The following is a 25624-nucleotide window of genomic DNA, read 5'->3' as shown; positions in this document are numbered from 1 at the left end:
CCCACAAATAACCCAGAGATGCATTTTAAATAAAAGGACACATTCTACTCATGTAAAAACACGCTGATTCCCGGACCGTCTGTGGGCTGGACTGAGAAGGCGATTGGGCTGGATCCGGCCCCCAGGCCTTAGTTTCCCTACCCATGCCTTAAGCCAGGGGTCAGCAAACTTTTTCAGCAGGGGGCCGGTCCACTGTCCCTCAGACCTTGTGGGGGGTCAGACTATATTTTGGAAAAAAATAAGAATGAACAAATTCCTATGCCCCACAAATAACCCAGAGATGCATTTGAAATAAAAGCACACATTCTACTCATGTAAAAACATGCTGATTCCCGGACCATCCGTGGGCCAGACTGAGAAGGCGATTGGGCCACATCCGGCCCCTGGGCCTTAGTTTGCCTACCCATGCCTTAAAGTAAAGGTAAAGGGACCCCTGACCATTAGGTCCAGTCGCGGACGACTCGGGGGTTGCGGCGGCGCTCATCTCGCTTTACTGGCCGAGGGAGCCAGCGTACAGCTTCCGGGTCATGTGCCCAGTAGGACTAAGCCACTTCTGATGAACCACAGCAGCCACAGAAATGCCGTTTACCTTCCCGCTGGAGCGGTATCTATTTATCTACTTGCACTTTGACGTGCTTTCGAACTGCTAGGGTGGCAGGAGCAGGGACCGAGCAACGGGAGCTCACCCCTTCGCGGGGATTCGAACCACCAACCTTCTGATCGGCAAGTCCTAGGCTCAGTGGCTTAACCCACAGCACCACCCGCATCCCCTACCCATGCCTTAAGCCAACACAAAAACGAGGTTCGTGTTTTTCTTTAAGGTGAAGGGACTCGGTCAGCCCCTTCCCTCTCGCTCGCTTACCTTGGAAGCACATGAGTGTCACCAGCGTGGCCAGAATGGCAGAGGTGAGCAGGACGCCAAAGGTGGCCGAGCGCCAGTAGCTGGTGTCTTGGAAATGGGAAGGAAAGAGACAGGTGTGAGAGGAGGAAATCCCAGGTTGCCAGGGAGATTGGTCTCTTGAGAATGAAGGTACGCAGGCATCTTAAGCTGCCGAGATATGGCGAGGGAGGGAGATACGGCCAAGCGCATGGGCTGCATGCAGGACTCAAGTTCAGTCCTGGCAGCTGGCAGCATATGATGTGAAATGCTCCCCTCTGCTGCAAGTCTGAGTTGGCAACACTGGGCTAGATGGAAGAGCTCCGAAGTTTCCGGGTTCGGCCCATCCTAAACCTACAGAGAGCTAGAAATGGTGCATGGTTTTGGTTTCCCGGTGCCCAGGTCCGCCATATGCCCTGAGTTGTAACTCACGAGGTGTCCCCTCTGCTTACGGATCTGAGCAGGAGGAGAGCCCTGATGGATCAGCCCACATTTCCGCAAATGCAACCTCATGTTTCCAAATGGGACAGTTCCACCCGCCCAGTTTGCACGCACAAGAAATCCAGTATCTCACACTGGTATACTGGGCACGGAAGGCTCCAATGCACTCCAATAGGCCGTGAGAAACGTCTCCCTGCTACATACCCTCCAACATTTCTCCGAGGAAAATAGGGGCATCCTCTTCTACATCAGGAAGCTTCCCCCCCAAAAAAATACTTTTCCCCTCACTTTTTCCCTCCTAAAAAGTAAGGGGAAATGTGTGTGCGTCTTATGGAGTGAATGCAGGCTGTGCAGCTATCACAGAAGCCAGAACAGCAAGAGGGATTGCTGCTTTCACTGCGCAGCGATCCCTCTTGCTGTTCTGGCTTCTGAGATTCAGAATATTTTTTTTCTTGTTTTCCTTCTCCAAAAACTAGGTGCGCCTTGTGGTCTGGTGCGTCTTATAGAGCGAAAAATACGGTAAATAAAAATTTGTTGTTATATTATTAAAAAAAGAGAGTCCTCTTTACCCTGAAAATAAAATACCTGCACCAATCGAAAGCCCTTCCTACAATTTCGAAGGAAAAGGTCACCTTAAATTCTTTACTTTTGATGCTTCAAACAGGCAACCATTTGTTAGGAGTGTTGATACCTTTCTTGTCAAGACTTTATAGGTCAACTCAAATGTAAGTCCCTCAGTATTCGATGGAGCTTACTCCCGTGTAGCTGGGTAAAGACTGTGCAGCCTTACGCTGAAATCCTAAGGATTTTTGCCAGATTGGCAAAAATGTACAAAAACTGTAGTAATGTATGTTGGAGATGCAACAACGGGGCAGGGACCTTTCTACATATGTGGTGGGAGTGCAAAGAGATAGTGGGATTCTGGGAAAATATCTATAATGAACTGAAAAAGATGTTTAGATTTTCATTTGGGGGGGAAAAACCAAAATCCTTTCTCCTAGGTATCATGTCAGAGGAAATAAAAAGAACCGTCAGAATAATATTTATGTATGCAACTACGGCGGCAAGGTTATTGATTGCCAAAAATTGGAAAAGCAGCAGCGTCCCAACTAAAATAGACTGGTTATCTAAAATGATGGAATACTTCCATACTGCCCAAATAACAGGGGGGATAAGAGGAGATCTGGTACAAAAAGTGAATAAGGAGTGGGCTATCTTTAAGGAATACATCAAAACGTATGTTGAAAAAGTAGAATTTCTGACAGATAGAGTGAATCCAGAAAATGATTAGAGTGAAAGGAGAGTAAAGTTAAGATACAAGAAGAGATTAAAGAAATAATGAAATGCGTTTAATCTAGTTGGAAAAATAAAGTAGCGTAACAAGAACGGCTGGAAGTCAAGTCACGTGGTGGGTGTCCATATGGAGTAGGTATATTGATATAGGTAGGTATTATATAGAGTAATGTAGGTATGTTTTATGTTTTATGTTATGAAAGTTAGGTAGTGTGTTGTGTACGTGTATTGTGTAAATGTATATGTATGTGTTTTATATGTTAATAAAATAAAAAGAAAAAAAAATGAAATCCTAAGGACCTGAGTTCTACTCCCTTTGAGGATTTACTCTCTCCTGATCATTCTCACAGTTTCTATTATTATTATTATTATTATTATTATTATTATTATTATTATTATTATTTTCTGCCTTTTTCCCTGACACATCACAGCTAAAATTTTATTTCATTCCATTTATCCGCAGAAGGCGTTGCACACGATCCCTTCCCTCGCCCATTCGCCTCCTTTGCAACAACCCAGAGAGGGAGGCGAGGCGGAGAGGTTGCAACTGGCTCAAGGCGGCCGGCGTCAATGCGCCTACAACGTCTGCATGTGTGCCGAGATCAAATGGTTGGAGGATGGATGGCGGCTAACAGATTGAGGTTGAATCCTGACAAGACAGAAGTACTGTTTTGGGGGGACAGGGGGCTAGCAGGTGTGGAGGACTCCCTGGTCCTGAATGGGGTAACTGTGCCCTTGAAGGACCAGGTGCGCAGTCTGGGAGTCATTTTGGACTCACAGCTGTCCATGGAGGCACATGTCAATTCTGTGTCCAGGGCAGCTGTCTACCAGCTCCGTATGGTACGCAGGATGAGCCCCTCCCTACCCACAGACTGTTTCGCCACAGTGGTGCATGCTCTAGTTATCTCCCGCTTGGACTACTGCAGTGCACTCTATGTGGGGCTACCTTTGAAGGTGACCTGGAAACTGCAATTAATCCAGAATGCGGCAGCTAGACTGGTGACTGGGAGCGGCCGCCAAGACCATATAACACTGGTCTTGAAAGACCTACATTGGCTCCCAGTATGTTTCCGAGCACCATTCAAAGTGTTGGGGCTGACCTTAAAAGCCCTAAACGGCCTCGGTCCAGTATATCTGAAGGAGCGTCTCCACCCCCATCATTCTGCCCGGACACTGAGGTCCAGCTCCAAGGGCCTTCTGGCGGTTCCCTCACTGAGAGAAGCAAAGCTACAGGGAACCAGGCAGAGGGCCTTCTCGGTAGTGGCACCTGCCCTGTGGAACACCCTCCCTTCAGATGTGAAGGCAATAAGCAAATTTCCTATCTTTAAAAGACATCTGAAGGCAGCCCTGTTCAGGGAAGTTTTTAATATTTAACGCTGTACTGTTTTAAACACTTGATTGGGAGCCGCCCAGAGTGGCTGATGGGCGGGGTATAAATAATAAATTATTATTATTATTATTATTATTATTATTATTATTATTATTATTATTAATGCGGGAGAAGCTTCCTGGGGCCCCCCGTTTTCGCCGGAGAAACGTGGCAAAGGTATGCACCCTTTCCAAAAGTCAGAATTTCTTGCCAAGGTGCCCAAAAATTAAGCTCATCTATCAGCCTGCATGGCGGAAGATTAGCCACAGGGCGGTCTTTTCCGCCAGGACGGAGAGCTCTTCGCCATAAGAGCATGGGGAGATTGCCTTAAAAAGATGTTCAATTGTTTTTGTATGCTGCAACTGCAGCAAGAATTTTACTTGCCCAAAATTGGAAATCACAGGAAATACCAACATTGGAAGACTGGCAGAGGAAGATGTTGGACTTTTTGGAGCTGGCTGACCTTACTGGATGAATCCGCGATCAGAAAGAGGAGGAACATCAAGAAGAATGGAAGAAATTTAAGGAATATTTAGTAAAACGTAATAATATAACGTAAGTGGAAATACTTGCAAGTGCTAAATTTGGTTTAGGATTAAATTATGTTGAATTGTATAAAATGATGGATTGAGAATATTACGAAAAGAAAGGAAGTTAGTCATTTGAACAAGTTAATTTTATCAGAAAGTGGATATTGGAAAACTGCTAAAATGAGATTGAATGAAAATCAGTTAGGAAGGATTTGAGGAAGTCACCCAATAATGGAATGCAATTTGGAGTTTTAACTGTAAGAAGCTGTGAATGTATGTTTGTTTTTCTTTTTATATGTTTGTTATTTTGTGTTGTGTTAAATCTGGAAAATTAATTTAAAATTTTTTGAAAAGAAGGAGCATGGGGTTGAATTTTGGTGTATATCATTTTAACGGTTTTCCAAAACCAGTCGTCTTATGAAATTAACTTAATCACTTAACATCTTTCTTTCTTTCCAATTCAGCATGAAACATATTAATTCATCGCATTACGTCTTTAAATCCTAAGCCTATCTGTTCTTTGCAAGCTTTTCCAATTAGTTGAACTTAACATATTTAACTAAATAGTCTTTAAATTTCGTCCGTTCTTCCTGGTAATCCTCCTCCTTCTGATCACAGACTCTGCCAGCCAGGTCAGCTAGCTCTGAAAAACCCATCATCTTCATGAGCACGGCCGTCTTCTCAAGCCAAGCTGTGGCAGGGAGTTCCACAGGCCTGCCGCGCACTCCTTGCTTCCTGAGGTCTTAGATATATGGTAATGTTCATAAATGTACTAACCAAGCACGTACATAGATCAGCACAGGAAGACCGACCTGAGGCCATTTTGATTCCTAAACTGAGCAAATATTTTCTCTGCAAGGTCAAAGTGGAAAAGCCTCCCCATTGTCATTTCCTTCACAAATCCTGTCTTAAGGGTATGTCTGTGGTTGAATAGGGTGTGAGCCTGTGACCTGGCCCAGGAACTAAGTACCGTATTTTTTGCTCTATAAGACTCACTTTTTCCCTCCTGAAAAGTAAGGGGAAATGTGTGTGCGTCTTATGGAGCGAATGCAGGCTGCACAGCTATCCCAGAAGCCAGAACAGCTAGAGGGATCGCTGCTTTCACTGCGTAGCAATCCCTCTCACTGTTCTGGCTTCTGAGATTCAGCATTTTTTTTCTTGTTTTCCTCCTCCAAAAACTAGGTGCGTCTTGTGGTCTGGTGCGTCTTATAGAGCGAAAAATACGGTATTTATCATTACAAAAGACTGGCCAGGCTCTCCAGGGTATTCAATCAAGTGAGCATTAAACAGGTAACCTGTCAGAAGAGATAAACAACGCACTCAGATTTCTGCTGTAGACCGCCTTTTCTGTGATGTAGGTATGATGTATCTGGGGGTGGTCTTGATCTACAGGGTGGCAATTTCAAAAGTCTTTATAAGGCCTTGCGTGCCATTTTTCTGGGTTCCTCCTCCTTTCCTGCGTGAGAGGGGAGCACCCTGTTGCAACAGATCAATAAAGATCAAGCTTACTAGCTGCTTTGCTTCTCAATATTCTCTGGTTGGCCTCTGTTATTCTCTCCTACCAATAGGGAACCTATGTCAGGACTCTACAGTGGTGCCCCGCAAGACGAACGCCTCGCAAGACGAAAAACCCGCTAGACGAAAGGGTTTTTCCGTTTTGGAGGCGCTTCGCAAAACGAATTTCCCTATGGGCTTCCTTCGCAAGACGAAAGCCCATAGGGAAATCTCCAGGACAGCGGGGAAGCGCAGCGCATCTTCCCCACTGTCCTCGGACCTCCTCCGAAGGCTGGCGGTGGGGCGGAGAGACCTTCTCCCCACGCCATGCTGTTCTGAATGTTGGCAGTGGGGAGGAAAAACCCTCCTCCCACCGCAAGCCCCGGGAACAGAGGAGAAGCGCTGCGCACCTTCCCCTCTGTTCCCGTACCTTTCCTGAAGGCTTGCGGTGGGGAGAAAAGCCCTTCTCCGCACCCCAGCCTGGCAAGCGGTCTCCATAGGAACGCATTAATTGATTTTCAATGCATTCCTATGGGAAACCGTGCTTCGCAAGACGAAAAACTCGCAAGAAGAAAAAACTTGCGGAACGAATTAATTTCGTCTTGCGAGGCACCACTGTATATGGGCTCTTGGGTACCCCATAAGGGAAAAGGGCGATTTTTGTTTACAACAGGCTCGGCCGCCTTCCTCCTCACCCTCTTCATCCTCCAGGCGTTTCCTGCTGGCGATGGTGACCCGTGACCTGTCGGGAGTGTTAGAGCGGAAAGAGCGCGCCGAGCGGGCGACGTTGAGCATGGGTCTTCCGGGGAGCGCCTCCCGGCGACCGTACCTGCCCCAAAACACCCCCCAAATAAACCTCCCGAGGAACAAGGAGAGTCTTTGTGGCCCCCCAAAAAAGGGTTCAGGCACCCTGCGAGGCGCCCGCCTTTCGCACTCGGCACCGGGGAAAGGGAGCAGGCGGCCACTCCCCAGGAAGACCTGCTTGGAAAGAGGGGCTTCTCCTCCTGGGGGGCTTCACGGCACAGCCACAAGGGCTGGGGAAAGGGAGGCAGGATGGGAGTTGTAGTTCCCAGGCACCGGCGAATCCCTCAGGGCGTTGAATCTGGCGGGGTGGCGGACTCCATTTCCCACAATGCACCCCTGCGGCCCCACAGAAGGCAGAAATAAATAAATTCACAGATGTCTCCTCAGGGCCTCAAATCTGGTGGGGGGACGGACGAGGGACTACATTTCCCACAATTCACCTCAACGGCCCCAAAGAAGATGAAAAAACAAACAATCCCCCCCAAAAAAACCCCGCCAAAAATCCCCCAGCAACACTGTGAATGTGAAAGTTATAATTATTATTATTATTATTATTATTATTATTATTATTATTATTTATTTTTTATACCCCACCCATCTGGCTGAGCTTCCCCAGCCACTCTGGGCGGCTTCCAACCAAATATTAAAAACACGATAAATCCATCAAACACTAAAAACTTCCCTAAATGAGGGAGAGCTCTGAAATAGAATAGAATATATCAATAAAATAAATGAATAAATAAGTGAGGAATGGTGAATAAACAAACAGACGATAAAGAGTTAAATAAAAACGGCGATCAATAAATAAATAAATAAATGACGATTGCAAACAAATAAACCTCAAATAACGCCGAGGGAATAAATGCCTAACGACCAATAAAATGAAGAACGAATAGACGAAATCGGTTTGTTTCGTTCATGGGGTTGGCCGCTTGCTCTTATCTTGCGACACGAAAACAGGCTTGCAAAACCCACGAAAGCAAAGAAGGAAAAGTCCTTTAAAAAGATGCATCGAATGAATGAATGAATGAATGCAAAGTGGAAGAAATGCATTTATTTAAAACATCCTGTCCGGCTTTTAAAAGGCCAGAGACAATAGTGAAAGGCCAAAGGCCGGGTTGCAGGAGAATGTTTTTCTGGGTTATTTTATTTTATTTTACTTTATTTTATTTATGTCCATGCCAAAAGAAAGGGTGGGGGGTGGGGAGAAGAAAAAGGCAACGTAATGAAAAACTCCATTTAATGCTACAAAACGCCATTTGGCGCCTTCCAGAAACGGCAGCCATTTTGTGCCCCTTCAGGGCCTCCTGGCAGCCATTTTGTGAGAGCATGTCAGCCATGTTTTGACGGGCGCTCGCATCAAATTCTCAAATTTAAAAATGTCCCCGCTTTCCCACCAAAGGGACCCCTGAATTTCTCCCCTTATCGTGGGGTCTATCCCTGAGAGAGGGAAAAAACTTATCTAAAGGATCCTAGAAGATTTTTGGAAGTGGGACCCCTAAGGGTCATCCATTCCAACCCCGGTCCATGCAGAAACCTTGGCAACAGGTCTCTCTGGGACGTCCCGAAACCTTGGCTTCCCCAGCTTTATTTATTTTATTTTTTCAGTTCCTACATCAATTCATTACAATTAACCTATTCTAACAATATACAAATAGTAATAGAAAATTACACAACATCACTTTTGACTTACTGAAGTTTTCATATTACACTTTTAGCTCTTTATCGCTTTCTTAACGTATCAAAAAGAGAAAGACCAAGAAAGGAGACACACACAAAAAAAGGAAAAAGAAGGGGGAAAAGGAAAAAGAAGACAAAACAAACACATTTGGCTTCCGATTAGACTCATTGTATTATTATTTCTACAATTTTTGCCATCTTATTGTATTTCTTTCCTTGTTTTCGTCCGATAGCAAAAAACATTATATTTGTTGTTTTGCAAGGATCATTCTATTTCTGCCAGGAGGTTTCTGTTATTGTAATACTTTTCCAAATACTCTTTAAAGATTTTCCATTCTTTCTGTACTTTATTTATTTATTTATACCCAACAACAGTTTGTTTGTTTATTTATACCTGACGACAACAGTTTGTTTGTTTATTTATACCCAACAACAACAACAACTTATTTATTTATACTCCACCCATCTGACCGGCTTCCAACAAAAGATTAAGAATACATTAAAATGTCAAAAAAAAAAAATTGTTTTTTTTTTGTTTTGACTATGGCAGACCAACATGGCTACCTATCTGTAATTAAAATGTCAAGACATTAAAAACCATAACCATAGATATCTGAGACCCTGGAGAATCAATAGAATCGGGGTCTGAATCCCGCCCCCCCCCCCCGCTGCCAGGCTGTGCCCCCCACCCACCCCCAGCTAGGCCTGACCCGGGCTGACCCCAGCCACCCACCCTGCTTTTAGGGGGCAACCTCTGCCACCCAGCAAGAGCCCCCTTCTCCTGACCCCCAACCCACCCCCTGCAAAGGGGTCCCTGAAGCCTCTTCCCGGACCCCCTCTTGCCCCACAGAGGCCCCGAGATGCCCCTGGAGCCCAGGCCCCCGGGGGCCAAGGTGGTCCCGGCCTCCAGCCTCCAGGCCAAGTCCCAGGTCTTGAGCGCCAAGTCCCGCTCGGCGGAGGTGAGGGCCCCCCCAAAAGGACCGGCCTTCTGGAGCAAGTCTTCACCCCAGCTGCGCCGGGAGCTGCCCAAGCCCCCCAGCCGGCCCTCCTGGGTCTCCTGGGCCCTGCAGGACAGGATCCCCGGCCCCCCAGGTGAGGGGCAGGTGGGGCGCGCACCTCAGTGTGGCAGTGGGCGACCCTGGCGACAAGGATCAGCCACGCATCCCAGAGGCCCTTGAGATTCCTTGCTTTTTATTTTGGGTTTGGGTTTTTTATTTCATTTACTGCCCCCCGAGATCTCTGGGGAGCATGCAGATTGATTGATTGGTTGGTTGATTGGTTGATTGGTTGACTGACTGAGTGACTGACTGACTGATTGAATGATTGATTAATATATACAGCGGTACTTTGGTTTACAACCATAATCCGTTCCGGAGGCTCCTGCTCCCTTGAGATTCCCCGTTTTTTATTTTGGGTTTGGGGTTTTTATTTCATTTACCGCCCTCCAAGATCTCTGGGGAGCATGCATTGATTGATTGATTGATTGATTGATTGATATATACAGTGGCACTTTGGTTCACAACCATAATCCGTTCCGCAGGTCCGTTCGTAAACCGAAACAGGTTGTAACCCAAGGCGCGCTTTCGCCAGTGGGGCCGCCCTGAGCCCGGCCTTGGCTGGGGAGAGCGGGGTATAAATAAAAATTATTATTATTATTATTATTATTATTATTATTATTATTATTATTATTGATAGACATCCACATTATCATTATCTGCTTTACCTTCCTGGCTCTTTGGAGCCTGGTTGAGGAAGGCCAATTTAAGGTCTGGAACTGGCTGCCGTTTTTCGTCTACAGCTCCTACCCTGTACGTCGTTTCTTTGTTAATTTTATTTATTTTGGTTGAGTTTTGCAGGTCCTCACACGGCTCCCTCCGAAGGCAGAATTCCTCCTGCTAAAATACCGGATTATACAGCTACCGTATTTTTCCGTCTATAAGACGCCCCCATGTATAAGACGACCCCTATTTTGGGGGACTCTGGTTTAAGAAAATGGGGGGGAGATGGCCGCCGTGTATAAGATGCCCCAAAATTCTGGACAATATTTTTTAGAGGAATAAAACCTAGTCTTATACACAGAAAAATACGGTAACTCTGCAAAAACAGAAAGTAACAATAACAGCTTTAAACTGAATGATGGGGGGAGGGGTTTCTGCTACACTTCCCACTCTGCAATTCTGCAATTCTTCAGAGGCCTCGGCGTGCCAGGCAGGAAAGCAGAACGGGCGTACTTCTAATGCTTCTCCTTTTCCCTCCGCAGATGTTTTGGGCATCTCCACCTGGTGGCAAATCTGGGCGCTGCTCTTGGTGGCTGTTTCCTTGGCCTTGTTCTGCACCCTGCTCATTTTGATTTACAATTGTGAGTACCGGGGTGGGGTGGGGCTTCGAAAGAGGCTTCCGACACCCCCAACCTGGGTCTCCCTTCCTCTGGGGCCTGCATGCTGCCCTAGAGCGGGCACCCGCTGCCCTGCTTGGGGTGGAAATAATCATAAAGGGGCTGGGCTGCATGATCCATGATGCAGCACGTCGTTCTCTATCGTTAACTGGCTCTGGGACTGCAGAACTCAAGGGCATTATTATTATTGTTAAGTTGTGGGTGAACATATCAGACGACACAGCGATTCTTCAAACAGCTCTTGTTCAGAGGCCAGAACAGAACTGAACTGAAGAGCTCAGTCAGCCTGCTTATATAGAGCGCCAGTACAACGTTACTGTAGCAACTTTCAATAATTATCTAATCACTGAACGTCACTTTCGATCCTTCATTTGCATACAAACTATCCAATCACTGAACGTCACTTTCGATCCTTCATTTGCATAACTATCTACAGTATCCCCCTGCTGGCCCAGGGTGAGAACTTCAGTACATAACAATTATTATTATTATTATTATTATTATTATTATTATTATTATTATTCTGCAGTCCCAGGGCAAGTTAACAAGACTGGCAGCCAGGAGAGTTTCAAGCACATACCTTTACATTTGCAGAAGGAAAGTGCTCTGTTGCCCCAGTGCAATAAATTTATTATTATTGTTGCAGGAATTTATGTATAGGTTGGGGCAGCAGATATCATGCACATGCAGCCCACTACCAAAATCTGCAGTCACTTTTGTGACTTTTGTGACTTTTGTGATTTGTCCCCACGAAACACTTCATCACAGTTTCTTCCAATCTATTCAAAGGGCCTCTGCTGCACGATACCAAATGTAAGAATTCACGGTAATTTTATCTATGTACTGGCTCACTGGGAAAACTTCAGAAATTCCTATAGACATGTGAGCTCAGCTGCTCAGCAGCCCCTCTGCCTGAGTGATAATTCCTGGCATCCTGATACCTGAGTGCCAGACAGGTAGCCATTCCAGAAATAACAAACCCAGATGAAGACAAAAGGGTGTGATTAACCTGGCTGGGAAACAGGGAAATGTAAATATCTCTTTTGTTACACTTGATGGGTGTTTGGTGGAGGGCAAGAGGAACCATGGGGCAGGTTCCAGGATGCTCAGATTACTGCCACCAGACCTCCCCTTTCATGATGTAACCATGATGTATGAGTGATGTAGTTTGGGGGGGTGTAACATGGGGATTAACAGCTAATAAAAGTTTGGGGGCTCTTTTGTTTGGGGCTTCCATCTTGTTCCACCTGGTGGCAGGTGGGAGTCCTGTCGCGACAGACTTAAATCAAGACCAAGCCTACTGGCTGCTGTTTTGCTCTGGTATTCCTGGCTGGTGTCCTTGTTTTTTGTCCAAGGGAGCCCTCAGATTTCTCCGTTAACATTATTATTATTTTTAAAAAACACACACAGAGAGAAATACGTTTTCATTTCAGACACCCACGTGGCGACAGAAATTATTGCCGAATCTCAACTGCTGCAGCGTTCAGAGAAGAGACTGAAGATGGCCGTTCAGCAGCAAGCGGAAGGCAGAAGTGAGAAGAGCTCTCGATATTTTCTTCACCTGTTTATTAAAGCAATAGCAGCAATCGTTATTGCAGGAGAGATGCAATAGGGAAACGGGTGGGAATGGGTAAAATGGCAAAACCAATTAGTCTCTGGCAAATAAGTGGCCCTTGCTTCTCGTTGACAAAGCTCTGGTGCTGAAATATACTCAGAGTTGAGTGTGGATTTCATTCTCTTTATTCAGCTCATAGTAGTGAGGAATGGAAGTTCCCCCAGAATGTCTGCTTTATATACATTATTTACACAATGGGCCCCACGTGATTGGCTAATTCCAGGATTCTCCTGTAGGCCAATCAGGTTGCGGATTCACTTCCACCTGGAGCTGGATTGGGTGGCTCCTGTGGACCAATCAGACTGCTGCATTCTGAATCCTATTGTTCTAAGACCAAGCAGACTGCTGTATTTTGGATCCTATTCAGCTCAGTACATAACAGGTGCATTTATGAGGAGTCCCTGGGTCTGGATCTGTGCCACCAGCCTCTGAATTCCCCAGCCAGGCTGTGAAGGAGCCAGACTTTGCCGACCCTCCTGGCGCTGGTTTTCCTGACTCTTCTGGGGATATCCGAGGCCCAGCCCAGCCCAGCTTGCTCCAGGGAGAATTGATGTCGCCCTGCAAGAATGCCACATCACTTGTGCTCTGCAAAGGGAAAAAATAATTTGACAATAATGCAGTGGCGTACGGTCAGGGGACTACGGGTACGGGGCTAGTTCCCTAAATGTTCCCGGAAAATTAGAGCACTGAAGTATTAAAGCCTGGCACCTCTTTCCCAAGGACCAGGAAGATTTCTGCCCAGCTTAAGTGGGGAGGCACGATGCTCATGCCCAGTTTAGCTTATACGCTATAGCTCAAGGGTAGGCAAACTAAGGCCCGGGCACCAGATCCGGCCCAATCGCCTACTCAATCCGGCCCACGGATGGTCCAGGAATCAGCGTGTTTTTATATTCTATATCTTCTGCCTGAGGGCAGGAGATCAAGAATGTGCCGGTCAGGGTGTGAATCATCCCTGAGAATTTTCCTTACTCTCCTGAGGCAACGTTCTTCCGTGATGTCTTCCAGCGGATTCACGGGACAGCCCATAATATCTTGTTCTGTATCCACCACCCTCTGTAGGCACTTCCTATCAGTTGATGTCAAACCAGCGTACCACACCATGATGCAGTATGAAAGGACACTTTCTATTGTTGACCAGTAGAAGGAGATCATCAAATGTTGATTGACATCCTTCTTCCGCAACACTCTGAGGAGATGGAGCCTCTGTTGGGCTTTCTTAACCAAATACCTCTTAAATACCTCCCTCCCCCCCATCCTTTATCTCCACAGCCCTGACGTGCAAGTCCTGCAAACGGCACTGGATGCAATGGGGAGACAACTGCTACCTGCATACCACCGAACCCATGTCCTGGAGAGACTGCTTGAGCCACTGCAAGTCCCTCAAAAGCGGCCTCTTGATCGGGAGCACCGAAGGAGAAATGGTGAAAGCTCTTTGCCTTTTTTTTTTTAATCAGATATTTATTAAAGTTTAACAATTACAAAAAAAGAAAAACAGACAGTAATAATAAAAAAGATTACACTACTTCAAAAATAAAAAAAAATACAACACTAAAGCGAAAAAAGAAAAAGAAAAGAAAAAAAGAAAAACCCCAAAAACAATACAACAAAACAATAACATTTAAAAAGAAAAAAAAACATTAACATCCAGTATTTCCATATCATTATCTTTCATTTACTTATTTCCTTGACTTCCTCACGCCTCCCTTTTTGTATTCTATTTTTTTTAATGATATTTATTAGAAATTTCAAAAATTACAGAGAAAGAAAAAAGAAGAAAACAACAAGAAAAAATTTAACAAAACATACATAACAATACATAAAAAGGAGGAAAAAAAACATAAAAGCCAATACAACAATAACAATAAAAACACACATCCAACATTCCATATCTTTATCTTTCATTTACTTGTTTCATCGACCTCCTCACACCTCCCTTTTTGTATTCTAGTTTAGTTAGTTATTTCAGCAAATTCTTTCCATCTTTCTCAATATTTATTGAATAATTTGTCTTAACAGTCTAACCTATTAATTAACTCAGCAAATCCTTTCCATCTTTCACTATATTCTGTCATTCAGTTTACCTTAATTTATTTTAACCTTGTCTTACCATAAAATACCTTAAAGCTTAAAACTTAATATTTGTTTGTACATAATTCCTTATATCATTTCTACTAAAGCCAAATATTTTCATTCCAACATTTTTCCTAATACTCATTAATTTTACACTAATTCCCAAAATAAATTTTTAATAATTTTCTTCCAATCTTCCTCCAGCGTCTCTTCTTCCTGGTCTCGGGTTATGTCAGTCCTTACTGTCCATTCCATCTAGTCCATCAACCTGGTAATCTTATGTCCAAGGCTCTTAAGTCTTTTCCATGTCCCTTCTGCAGATCTTCTTCTTGTTTGCACTTGCACTTTACCTTGTCTTTTGTTGATCTCTTTCTTAATTTCTTTCCTTTCTCATTGAGGAGTAGGTCTCGGGGATATTCCAACTCAAAAATGTCTCCGTCTCTCCTCAGCAGATCGGCCCATTCCCCACAGTCAACAGTGTAGTCCAAAAAATATTTAAAGGCATGTTTCAAAGCCCCTCCAAACTTAAGGGCCCCCACAACTCCAGACTCTCCCTGGCCCATTCCAAATTCAGCCTTCAACAACAACGGCTTATGCTCCTGTAGGGCCTCGGGCCTCTCCATTAGTATTACTTGAGGTTCAACAGCCGTCTCCTCCATTATCTTCTGTGTTTGCACTTGCTCTATCAAAACAGGTTCCTGGGTTGGCTCCTGGATGGTTTCTGTATAAATATTCACTGTTTGTCCAAAGTTTTTGACGGCAACAGTCATCAAATCCATCTTCTCATGCATCTGCTCCAACAAAGCGCTTGTCTTGCAAAAGGCAAGCACCAAAACTTCTTCCAAACACATTTTTATTCAAGGTCACAGTCTGGTCCCACGATCCTAATCTCCACAGCTGTAAGGTCCCCAGATCGACTCCAGCAACAATTTAACAAGCTCCCTCTAGAGGAGACAATTTCTATTTGTATCCATCTTTTGAAAGCAGGTCCAACAAAAGAAAATTACTTTCATTTTTCGGATTTTTTGTTTCTTTTAAATGCAAAAGGCAACATTGGAATCAATTTGTTTCTCTTCTTAACTATCTGTCAAAAAATGTTCCATTCACAGTCAATGAACTTCACTAAAAATCTCTGTCTCTGACACCCCATTCCCAGGTTTGAGACGGTGGAAATTATCTTTCTTTACTCTCTCTCCTGCAGGCTTGAACAGTCAAAATTCCCCCTCTTTACTCCTGCTTCCAAGAGGGGTTTAGATGGTTAAAACAGGAGGAATTTTAAACCTTTATGTACAACTTTCCAGACTTTAGCTTGCACAGTTTTTGCTTCAGGCTATTTACAAAAGCGGAAGGCGGACTTCCTGTTTAGAACCTTCCCGCTTGAGTGCCAAATTAAAATGTTTCTTAGCCCAATTTTCCGTTCTACTCACGGGTACTTGTTTAGAGTCCAATTGTCCACAGGAAAAAGTCAGCGCTCTCCGGCAACGGCTGTGCGGCTTCACTCCATAAAAATAGTGGTCGATTCAAAACACCGCGCCGCTCACCCCACGTCGCTTCGGATCCCCGAAAAGGGGTTTCCTTGCATGTAGGGGGGGCGCTCCTGATGTCAGCCGAATCCCACGTTCCCAGGCTTCCTCCGCCTGGGATTTTTAAAGGGTCTCTGCCTTCGTCGCGGCGGCAAGACCCGATTTTCGCGGAGCGGGTTCCTCTGGATCAAAGGAATTCCGCCATTGTGGAGCCAGTGTGGTGTAGTGGTTAAGAGCGGTGGGCTCGTAATCCGGGGAACCGGGTTCGTGTCTCCGCTCCTCCACATGCAGCTGCTGGGTGACCTTGGGCCAGTCACACTTCTTTGAAGTCTCTCAGCCCCACTCACCTCACAGAGTGTTTGTTGTGGGGGAGGAAGGGAAAGGAGAATGTTAGCCGCTTTGAGACTCCTGAAGGGGAGTGAAAGGCGGGATATCAAATCCAAACTCTTCTTCTTCTTCATTGCCGATGGCGCTAACCCGGAAGTCCTTTTTGTATTCTATTTCATAATTGTTCCAGCAAGTCCTTTCCCTCTTTCTCAAATTTTGTTCCTTAATTTATCTTAACACAATTTAACCTTGAATTTTACACTTTAACCCATTAACAGTCCATTTTTACTTAATTCTTTATAACCTTTCTGCTAAGACCATGTAAATCCATTCCAGCATCTTTCTAGCATTCATTAATTTTACAGTGTTTTTTTAAGTATACTTTAAATTTTTTCCAATCTTCTTCCATCGACTCTTCTCCCTGGTCTCGGATTCTACCAGTCATTTCCGCCATTTCCATGTAGTCCATCAGTTTCATCTGCCATTCTTCCCTGGTGGGTAGGTCTTGCGTCTTCCAGTACTTTGCAATAAGTATTCTTGCTGCTGTTGTGGCATACATAAAAAACGTTCTGTCTTTCTTTGGCACCAATTAGCCCACCATGCCCAGAAGCAAGGCCTCTGGTTTCTTCAGGAAGGTATATTTAAATACCTTCTTCATTTCATTATAGATCATCTCCCAGAATGCCTTAATCCTTGGGCATGTCCACCAGAGAAATGGTGAAAGCTCTTTGGAGTTGGGGGTGCGGGGTTCCTGCTCTGGCACGGGGTAGGGTGTAATAATAATATAATAATAATAATTTATTATTTACACCCCCGCCCATCTGGCTGGGCCTTCCCAGCCACTCTGGGCGGCTTCCAACCAAATATTAAAATACAGTAATGCATCAAACACTAAAAGCTTCCCTGAACAGGGCTGCCTTCAGATGTCTTCTAAAAGTTTGGTAGTTGTTGTTCTCTTTGACATCTGACGGGAGGGCGTTCCACAGGGAGGGTGCCACTACCGAGAAGGCCCTCTGTCTGGTTACCTGTAACTTGGCTTCTCGCAGTGAGGGAACTGCCAGAAGGCCCTCGGTGCTGGACCTCAGTGTCCGGGCAGAATGATGGGGGTGGAGACGCTCCTTCAGGTATACTGGATCGAGGCCATTTAGGGGTTTAAAGGTCACCACCAACACTTGGAATTGTGCTCGGAAACGTAGGGGCGTGTGCCTAGGGCAGAAATTGCATAAACCTCCCCGATAGGTGTGCAGTTCTCACACGCAACCCTGACACTCTTTTCGGGCTCATTGCACATTGGGTCCTCATATATTGTGCTTGCAATTTCTTAAAAACATGGAACTGTCAAGTTGGAAGGGACCTCAAAGGTCTTCTAGTCCAAACTTCTGCAATGCTAGCCTCTATGGGTAAGACGCCTCTGTGTGCTCCCTGCAAAATTCTGGCAGCCCTGCATGATGCGCCCCGCATGATGGGCCTTGGGGGTTCCTTCTCCCACAGGAATTCCTGCTGTCGGAGACGGTGGACTGGTTCATGATGCACAACGACCGGCTACGAGGTGGAAGCTACTGGATCGGCCTGATGTACAACACGTCCGAGAGAATCTGGAAGTGGGCCGACGGGGCAAATCTCCACATCAGGATGTGAGTCTCCTCCTTTTTCTGCATGAGAAGCAAGGGTGTTTGATGTATAATGGTTTTGCCTACATATAATATTGACTTAATAATGATGAAAAGACTGTGTCCTGTTGTGAGGGCTCTCGGAGATCTACGCAAGTCCTTTGAGCACAGGGAGTAGCTGCATTGGCCAAGGGTCTCTCTGGGGATTTCTTACAACAGTACAGTCAAACCTCAGTTCTCGAACGGCTCCATTTTCGAATGTTTTGGTTCCCGAACGCCAGAAACGCAGAAGTAAATGCTCCGGTTTCCGAACCTTTTTCGAAACCCGAACATCCGACGCAGCTTCCACTCAAGTGCAGGACGTTTTTTTTTTATATATATAATTTTTTTATTGGTTTTTTAACACATAATAATAGACAATACAAAACAATACAAAAACAAACAAACATATAAACATGTATAATTTCTTCACATTTTTTCTTAAATCTTCTTTCATCGACTTCCTCATACCTCCCCTTTCTGCATCCCTGTTTTAAATTTTTCCAGCAAGCCCCAATATCAACTTATAACACTTTTTCCCCCTTTAAGTCCTTTTTCTCATATCCAATTATTTGTCCCCGCAATTCTGTTTTACCTGACCCAAAACATTTTAGCACTCATTAATTTTGCAACAGTTCTTGAGATAAACTTTAAATTTCTTCCAATCTTCTTCCACCGTCTCTCTCCCTTGGTCGCGGATTCTGCCAGTCATCTCCGCCAGTCCCATGTAGTCAATCACCTTGGTCTGCCATTCTTCCAGTGTGGGTAGTTCTTGTGTCTTCCAATACTTTGCTAAGAGTACTCTTGCTGCTGTTGTAGCATACATAAAAAACGTCCTATCTTTCCTTGACACCAATTGACCTACCATGCCCAGGAGAAAAGCTTCTGGTTTCTTCACGAAAGTGGATTTAAGCACCTTTTTCATTTCATTATAAATCATTTCCCAGAAGACCTTAATCCTAGGGCACGTCCACCAAAGGTGGTAAAAGGTACCTTCAGTTTCCTTACATTTCCAACATTTGTTATTGGGCGTATGGTAAATTTTTGCCAGCTTGACTGGGGTCATGTACCACCTATATATCATTTTCATAATGTTCTCTCTTAAGGCATTACATGCCGTGAACTTTATACCGGTGGTCCATAACTGTTCCCAGTCAGCAAACATAATGTTATGACCAATGTCTTGTGCCCATTTAATCATAGCTGATTTAACCGTCTCATCCTGTGTATTCCATTTCAACAGCAAGTTATACATTCTTGACAGATTCTTAGTATTGGGTTCCAATAGCTCTGTTTCTAATTTTGACCTCTCCACCTGGAAGCCAATTTTCTTGTCCAATTTGAAAACTTCATTTATCTGATAGTAATGAAGCCAATCTCTTACTTTTGACTTCAATTTCTCATAGCTCTGCAATTTCACTTTTCCCTCCTCATGTTCTATAATTTCCCAATACTTCGGCCATTTGGATTCCATATTAAGTTTTTTCACTTCCTTAGCCTCCATTGGTGACAACCACCTAGGGGTTTTGTTTTCTAACAAATCTTTATACCGAATCCAAACATTATATAATGCTTTCCTGACAATATGGTTTTTGAAACCTTGATGGATTTTTACCTTGTCGTACCATAAATATGCATGCCAGCCAAATCTGTTATTGAACCCTTCCAAGTCCAAAATGTCTGTGTTCTCAAGAAGCAGCCAGTTTTTCAGCCAGCAAAAGGCCGCTGATTCATAATACAACTTTAAGTCCGGCAGGGCAAACCCCCCTCTTTCTTTCGCATCAGTTAATATCTTAAATTTTATTCTGGGCTTTTTGCCCTGCCAGACAAATCTAGATATATCTTTTTGCCACCTCTTGAAACAATCCATTTTGTCCAAAATCTGCAATGTTTGAAACAAAAACAACATTCTCGGCAAGACATTCATCTTAATAACAGCAATTCGGCCCAACAAGGAAAGTCTTAGATTTGACCATATTTCTAGATCTTTCTTGACTTCTGTCCAACATTTCTCATAATTGTCTTTAACTAAGTTCACATTCTTAGATGTCAGATTAATCCCTAGGTATTTCACCTTCTTTGCTACTGTCAAACCAGTTTCACTCTGAAACTTCTCCCTTTCAACAGCTGTTAAGTTTTTATCCAGTACTTTCGTTTTCTGTTTATTCAGCTTAAAACCTGCTACTTGACCAAATGTTTGTATTAATTCTAAAACTCTTTTCGTACTAGTGCAGGACGTTATTGCAACCAATCGGAAACCGCGCCTCGGTTGTCATACGTTTCAGAAGTCAAACGGTCTTCCGGAACGGATTACGCTTGACAACCGAGGTTTGACTGAACGCACTATATACAGTGGTACCTCGGGTTAAGTACTTAATTCGTTCCGGGGGTCCGTTCTTAACCTGAAACTGTTCTTAACCTGAAGCACCACTTTAGCTAATGGGGCCTCCCACTGCCACCGTGCCATCAGAGCACAATTTCTGTTCTCATCCTGAAGCAAAGTTCTTAACCCAAGGTACTATTTCTGGGTTAGGGGAGTCTGTAACCTGAAGCGTATGTAACCCGAGGTACCCCTGTATTTAGAAGAAACTCATTCAAACGAGGCAATACATCAATATTCAAAGCCAAGACATAAACAGGGGATGAAAAACTCATATAATGGAAAAACAGTGAAAGGCAAAATCATAATTGGGTGCAATTTGCCACCCGTGAGGCTGTGTCCTTAAATAAGCTAATAAAAAACACAAGACCCGCCAGACAGTTGTGTAGCCTAAAATTTCCGCTTCCCCTCTGAGAACCTAGAGTTGGTAGGTCCGTTTCTCTGGTTATGAATAAAGCTTTTTAAAACCAGCTTGTAATAGCGGATGCAGAAGCCACAACTAGGCAGGTAAAGGTAAAGGGGCCCCCGACCATTAGGTCCAGTCGTGGCCGACTCTGGGGTTGCGGGGTTCATCTCGCTTTATTGGCCGAGGGAGCCAGCGTACAGCTTCTGGGTCATGTGGCCAGCATGACTAAGCCGCTTCTGGCGAACCAGAGCAGCGCACGGAAACGCCGTTTACCTTCCCACCGGAGCGGTACCTATTTATCTACTTGCACTTTGACATGCTTTCAAATTGCTAGGTTGGCAGGAGCAGGGACCGAGCAACGGGAGCTCACCCCTTCACAGGGATTCGAACCGCAACCTTCCGGTCAGGAAGCCCTAGGCTCTGTGGTTTAACCCACAGCGCCACCCCCATCCCCAACTAGGCAGGTAGCTGTTAGCAAATAATAATAATAATAATAATAATTATTATTATTTATTATTTGTACCCCGCCCATCTGGCTGGGTTTCCCCAGCCACTCTGGGCGGCTTCCATAGAAAACCAAAAATACACTAAAATATCACAGATTAAAAACTTCCCTGAACAGGGCTGCCTTAAGATGTCTTCTGAATGTCAGGTAGTTATTTATCGCTTTGACATCCGATGGGAGGGCGTTCCACAGGGCAGGCGCCACTACCAAGAAGGCCCTCTGCCTGGTTCCCTGTAGCTTTGCTTCTCGCAATGAGGGAACCGCCAGAAGGCCCTCGGCGCTGGACCTCAGTATCCGGGCAGAACGATGGGGGTGGAGACGCTCCTTCAGGTATACTGGGCCGAGGCCGTTTAGGGCTTTAAAGGTCAACACCAGCACTTTGAATTGTGCTCGGAAACGTACTGGGAGCCAATGTAGGTCTTTCAAGACCAGTGTTATGTGGTCTCGGCGGCCGCACCCAGTCACCAGTCTAGCTGCCGCATTCTGGATTAGTTGTAGTTTCCGAGTCACCTTCAAAGGTAGCCCCACGTAGAGCGCATTGCAGTAGTCCAAGCGGGAGATAACCAGAGCATGCACCACTCTGGCGAGACAGTCTGCGGGCAGGTAGGGTCTCAGCCTGCGTACCAGGTGAAGTTGGTAGACAGCTGCCCTGGACACAGAATTGACCTGCGCCTCCATGGACAGCTGTGAGTCCAAAATGACTTCCAGGCTGCGCACCTGGTCCTTCAGGGGCACAGTTACCCTATTCAGGACCAGGGAGTCCTCCACACCAGCCCGCCCCCTGTCCCCCAAAAACAGTACTTCTGTCTTGTCAGGATTCAACCTCAATCCATTAGCCGCCATCCATCCTCCAACTGCCTCCAGGCACTCACACAGGACCTTCACCGCCTTCACTGGTTCTGATTTGAAAGAGAGGTAGAGCTGGGTATCATCTGCATATTGATGGACACCCAGTCCAAACCTCCTGATGATCTCTCCCAGTGGCTTCATATAGATGTTAAAAACCATGGGGGAGAGGACGGAACCCTGAGGCACCCCACAAGTGAGGGCCCAGGGGTCTGAGCACTCATCCCCCCCCACCACTTTCTGAACACGGCCCAGGAGGAAGGAGCGAAACCACTGCATAACAGTGCCCCCAGCTCCCAGCCCCTCTAGACGGTCCAGAAGGATGTTATGGTCGATTGTATCAAAAGCCGCTGAGAGATCCAGCAGAACTAGGAAACAACTCTCACCTTTGTCCCTAGCTCGCCGGAGATCATCAACCAGCGCAACCAAGGCAGTTTCAGTCCCATGATGAGGCCTGAATCCTGATTGGAAGGGATCCAAATGGTCCGCATCCTCCAGGCGTGCCTGGAGTTGTTCAGCAACCACGCGCTCAATCACCTTGCCCAAGAATGGAAGATTTGAGACTGGGCGATAGTTGGCAATACTGGCCGGGTCTAAAGATTGTTTTTTAAGAAGCGGTTTAATGACCGCCTCTTTCAGCGGATCTGGGAATGTTCCCTCACAGAGGGAAGCATTCACCACCCCGCAGAGCCCATCGCCCAGCCCTTCCCGGCTTGCTTTTATTAGCCAGGATGGGCAAGGATCAAGGAGACAGGTGGTTGGTTTCACGCGTCCAAGCAGCCTGTCCACATCCTCGGGGGAAACGGATTGAAATTGATTCCATGCAACTTGACCAGACAGAGCTCTAGCACTCTCCCGCCCCAGCCCACGGTGGTGTCTAGCTCCTTCCGAATATGAGTGATTTTATCTGCAAAAAACTTTGCAAAATCGTTGCAGGAGATCTTGGGGTCTTTACAAGGCCCCGGTGGTAAAGGTGGTTCCGTTAAATTGCGAACCACCTGAAAGAGTCTCCTGCTACTATTTTCTGCAGATGCAATAGAGGCGGTGAAGAAAGTCTTCTTCGCCGTCGCTATCGCCACTTGGTAGGCTCGAAGTTGAGCTCTAACCTGTGTCCGGTCAGATTCAGAGTGAGTTTTTTGCCACCGACGCTCTAGCCGTCTCAGCGATTGTTTCATCGCCCTCAGCTCCGAAGAAAACCACGGGGCTGTCCGGGCTCCATGCAATCGGAGAGGGCGCTTCGGAGCCAGACAGTCGATAGCCCTGGTTAACTCCGCATTCCAGCGGGCCACCAGGGAATCAGCTGAAAGGCCATCAACATGGGATAAAGCATCCCCTACCACTCTCTGGAAACCATTTGGATCCATTAAGTGGCGGGGGCGGACCATCCGAATTGGTCCCACCTCCCTGCAGAGGGGAAGGGTCGCGGAGAAGTCCAGTTGCACCAGGAAGTGATCTGACCATGGCACTTCTTTTGTTTCACTTTTACTTAGGGTCAGATCACCCACGTCACTAGAGGTGAACACCAGGTCTAAGGCATGTCCATGACTATGAGTTGGGCCAAACTTATTCAGGGACAGCCCCATGGAGGCCATGCTTTCCACGAAGTCCCGAGCGGCCCCTTGTAAGGTCGTGTCGGCATGGATGTTAAAATCCCCTAGGACAACCAAACTAGGTGTCTCCAGGAGAAAATCCGCCACGACCTGAAGCAGCTCAGACAGGGAATCCTTGGTGCAGCGGGGAGGCCGGTACACCAAAAGGAATCCTGTACTGCCCCTATTGCCCAACTTCCAGAACATGCACTCAGAAAACTGGATCTTCCCAGTAGGACGCCTGGTGCAAGCTAGTGACTTCCTAAAAATCACTGCAACCCCCCCTCCCCGCCCACATGACCTGGGTTGCTGTGCGTAAGAGAAACCTGGTGGGCAAGCAGCGGCAAGGACAGGCCCATCTGCTTCCTCCAACCAGGTCTCTGTCAGACATGCCAGGTCAAATCCTCCATCCACAATCAGGTCGTGGATGGCAGTGGTTTTATTCATCATTGACCTGGCATTACACAGCAACACCTTCAGGTCATGTAGGTTTCCCCTGTTGATTCCAGTATCCATCCGGTCAAGGCCAGACCCAGAGGCAGGGATAGTCTTCAAACAACGACTAAACCTGCCTCCTCGGTAATGACATGGTCTGGTCTTAGCGTAACTCCGCCTCCTGCCCATGATCACTGAGATCGGATGTCCCAGTGCTTCCCCCCCCCCCCCGTGGAACTTGTCCCAGCCATCGTGTTGGCTGGGGCCCCACTCCCAGGCTGCCCTGATCCCGCCCCTTAAAAACAAAACGCAAACTATACAGAACCAATAAAACAACAACAACAAAAAAGAACAGAACAATTATAATAAAATTAATCCCCAACCAAATATCCATCCCACCCACCCCTAACAAAGGAAAAAAGGAAAAAAAGAAATAAAAATTTAAATTTAAATTGCCACCGACTGCTTGAGGACATTTTAAAGCACATTAACCCCCTGGAACAGGGAAGCAATGGCAGAACACTTCCCACCCTTCCCAAAAAGTTTGTTCCAAAAAGGGCCTGGGCCACGCCCCCTGGGCCAGTTGGAAAAGGCCCTGGAAGGGAGCAGGCCCTGCAGTCCTCACCCAGCCGATGCTTTAGTAGTGGCTCCTCCCTGTGCGAATTGCAGTTATCTCCCACAATCTCTGCTTGCAGCAGATTCTTCCCATTCGCTATGGCAGCCTGCTTCCCCGATCCCAGGAACTGCATAAAAAAATAAAATAGGCTAAGCTTCCTTATCCCTAACAGGTCTGGAGGCTGGCAGCACGTCTCCGCCATGGTGGACATCTGCGTCAACTTCAGAAATGGCGATTCATACATCTTTGAATGCAACAGCAAGCACCAGTGTCTGTGCAAGAAGCCGGTGGAATGAAGCAGGCAGCAATCCCGGGTCCAGGCGCCACTCTCTAGAGGCCCTCACGAAAACAGCATCCACGGACATCTCTCGTAAAGGGGCGCATCTTACCCTACGAAGGCGCACGGAGTGGGCCTGGTGTTCCGGCCACTGTCTCTGCCGGGGCCACGAGCTGCTCTCTCTGCAATGGCCGGAGAATTCATCCGCCTTTGCCAGTGAGCTTCTACCTCTGCCCATTAAGACTTGTCTTTTCGCTTCGGCCTTCGGAGGCGTACTGGGCGAGATCTGCCGAAATGCAAACTCCCCGTCTGCCGCTGAAATCCAGTTGCGGCCGTTCTTTTTACTGTTTGGCCAGCCGTGCATCGGCTTGGCCATTGGTTTGTTGATGTTTTCGTTGCCGTTCTCATGTGCTTATGGTAAACCGCTCCGTGATCCCGACAGATGGGAGGGTGATCTGGAAGAATAAGTCAATAGATGTTAAAAATAAATGTGTATTATACTA

At 46.0% G+C, this 25624-nt stretch overlaps 2 protein-coding genes across 2 annotated transcripts in view; one reads left to right on the top strand and one right to left on the bottom strand.

Moving 5' to 3' along the window:
* LOC310743082 (oxidized low-density lipoprotein receptor 1-like) overlaps positions 1-10230 on the bottom strand; it is a 17369-nt gene extending 7139 nt beyond the window's left edge. Inside the window, exons 1-3 of the mRNA XM_083573180.1 lie at positions 10212-10230; positions 6700-6833; positions 863-949 (exon numbers count right to left, since the gene is read on the bottom strand). Coding sequence (XP_083429306.1) covers positions 863-949; positions 6700-6799 — 187 coding nt within the window. The 5' untranslated portion in view covers positions 6800-6833; positions 10212-10230. The remainder of the gene's footprint in view (positions 1-862; positions 950-6699; positions 6834-10211) is intronic.
* LOC310743070 (C-type lectin domain family 1 member B-like) lies at positions 9186-25624 on the top strand. The gene is made up of 6 exons (XM_083573163.1): positions 9186-9580; positions 10749-10847; positions 12317-12415; positions 13768-13919; positions 17910-18052; positions 25017-25624. The coding sequence occupies exons 1-6, from the start codon at positions 9349-9351 to the stop codon at positions 25138-25140; spliced, it is 849 nt and encodes a 282-aa protein (XP_083429289.1). The 5' UTR covers positions 9186-9348; the 3' UTR covers positions 25141-25624.

The sequence above is a fragment of the Podarcis filfolensis genome, assembly GCF_964270895.1.
Source record: "Podarcis filfolensis genome assembly, chromosome: 10".
NCBI lineage: Eukaryota > Metazoa > Chordata > Lepidosauria > Squamata > Lacertidae > Podarcis > Podarcis filfolensis.
The sequence above is the reverse complement of the archived record's forward strand: the minus strand, read 5'-3'. Positions and strand labels throughout refer to the sequence as shown.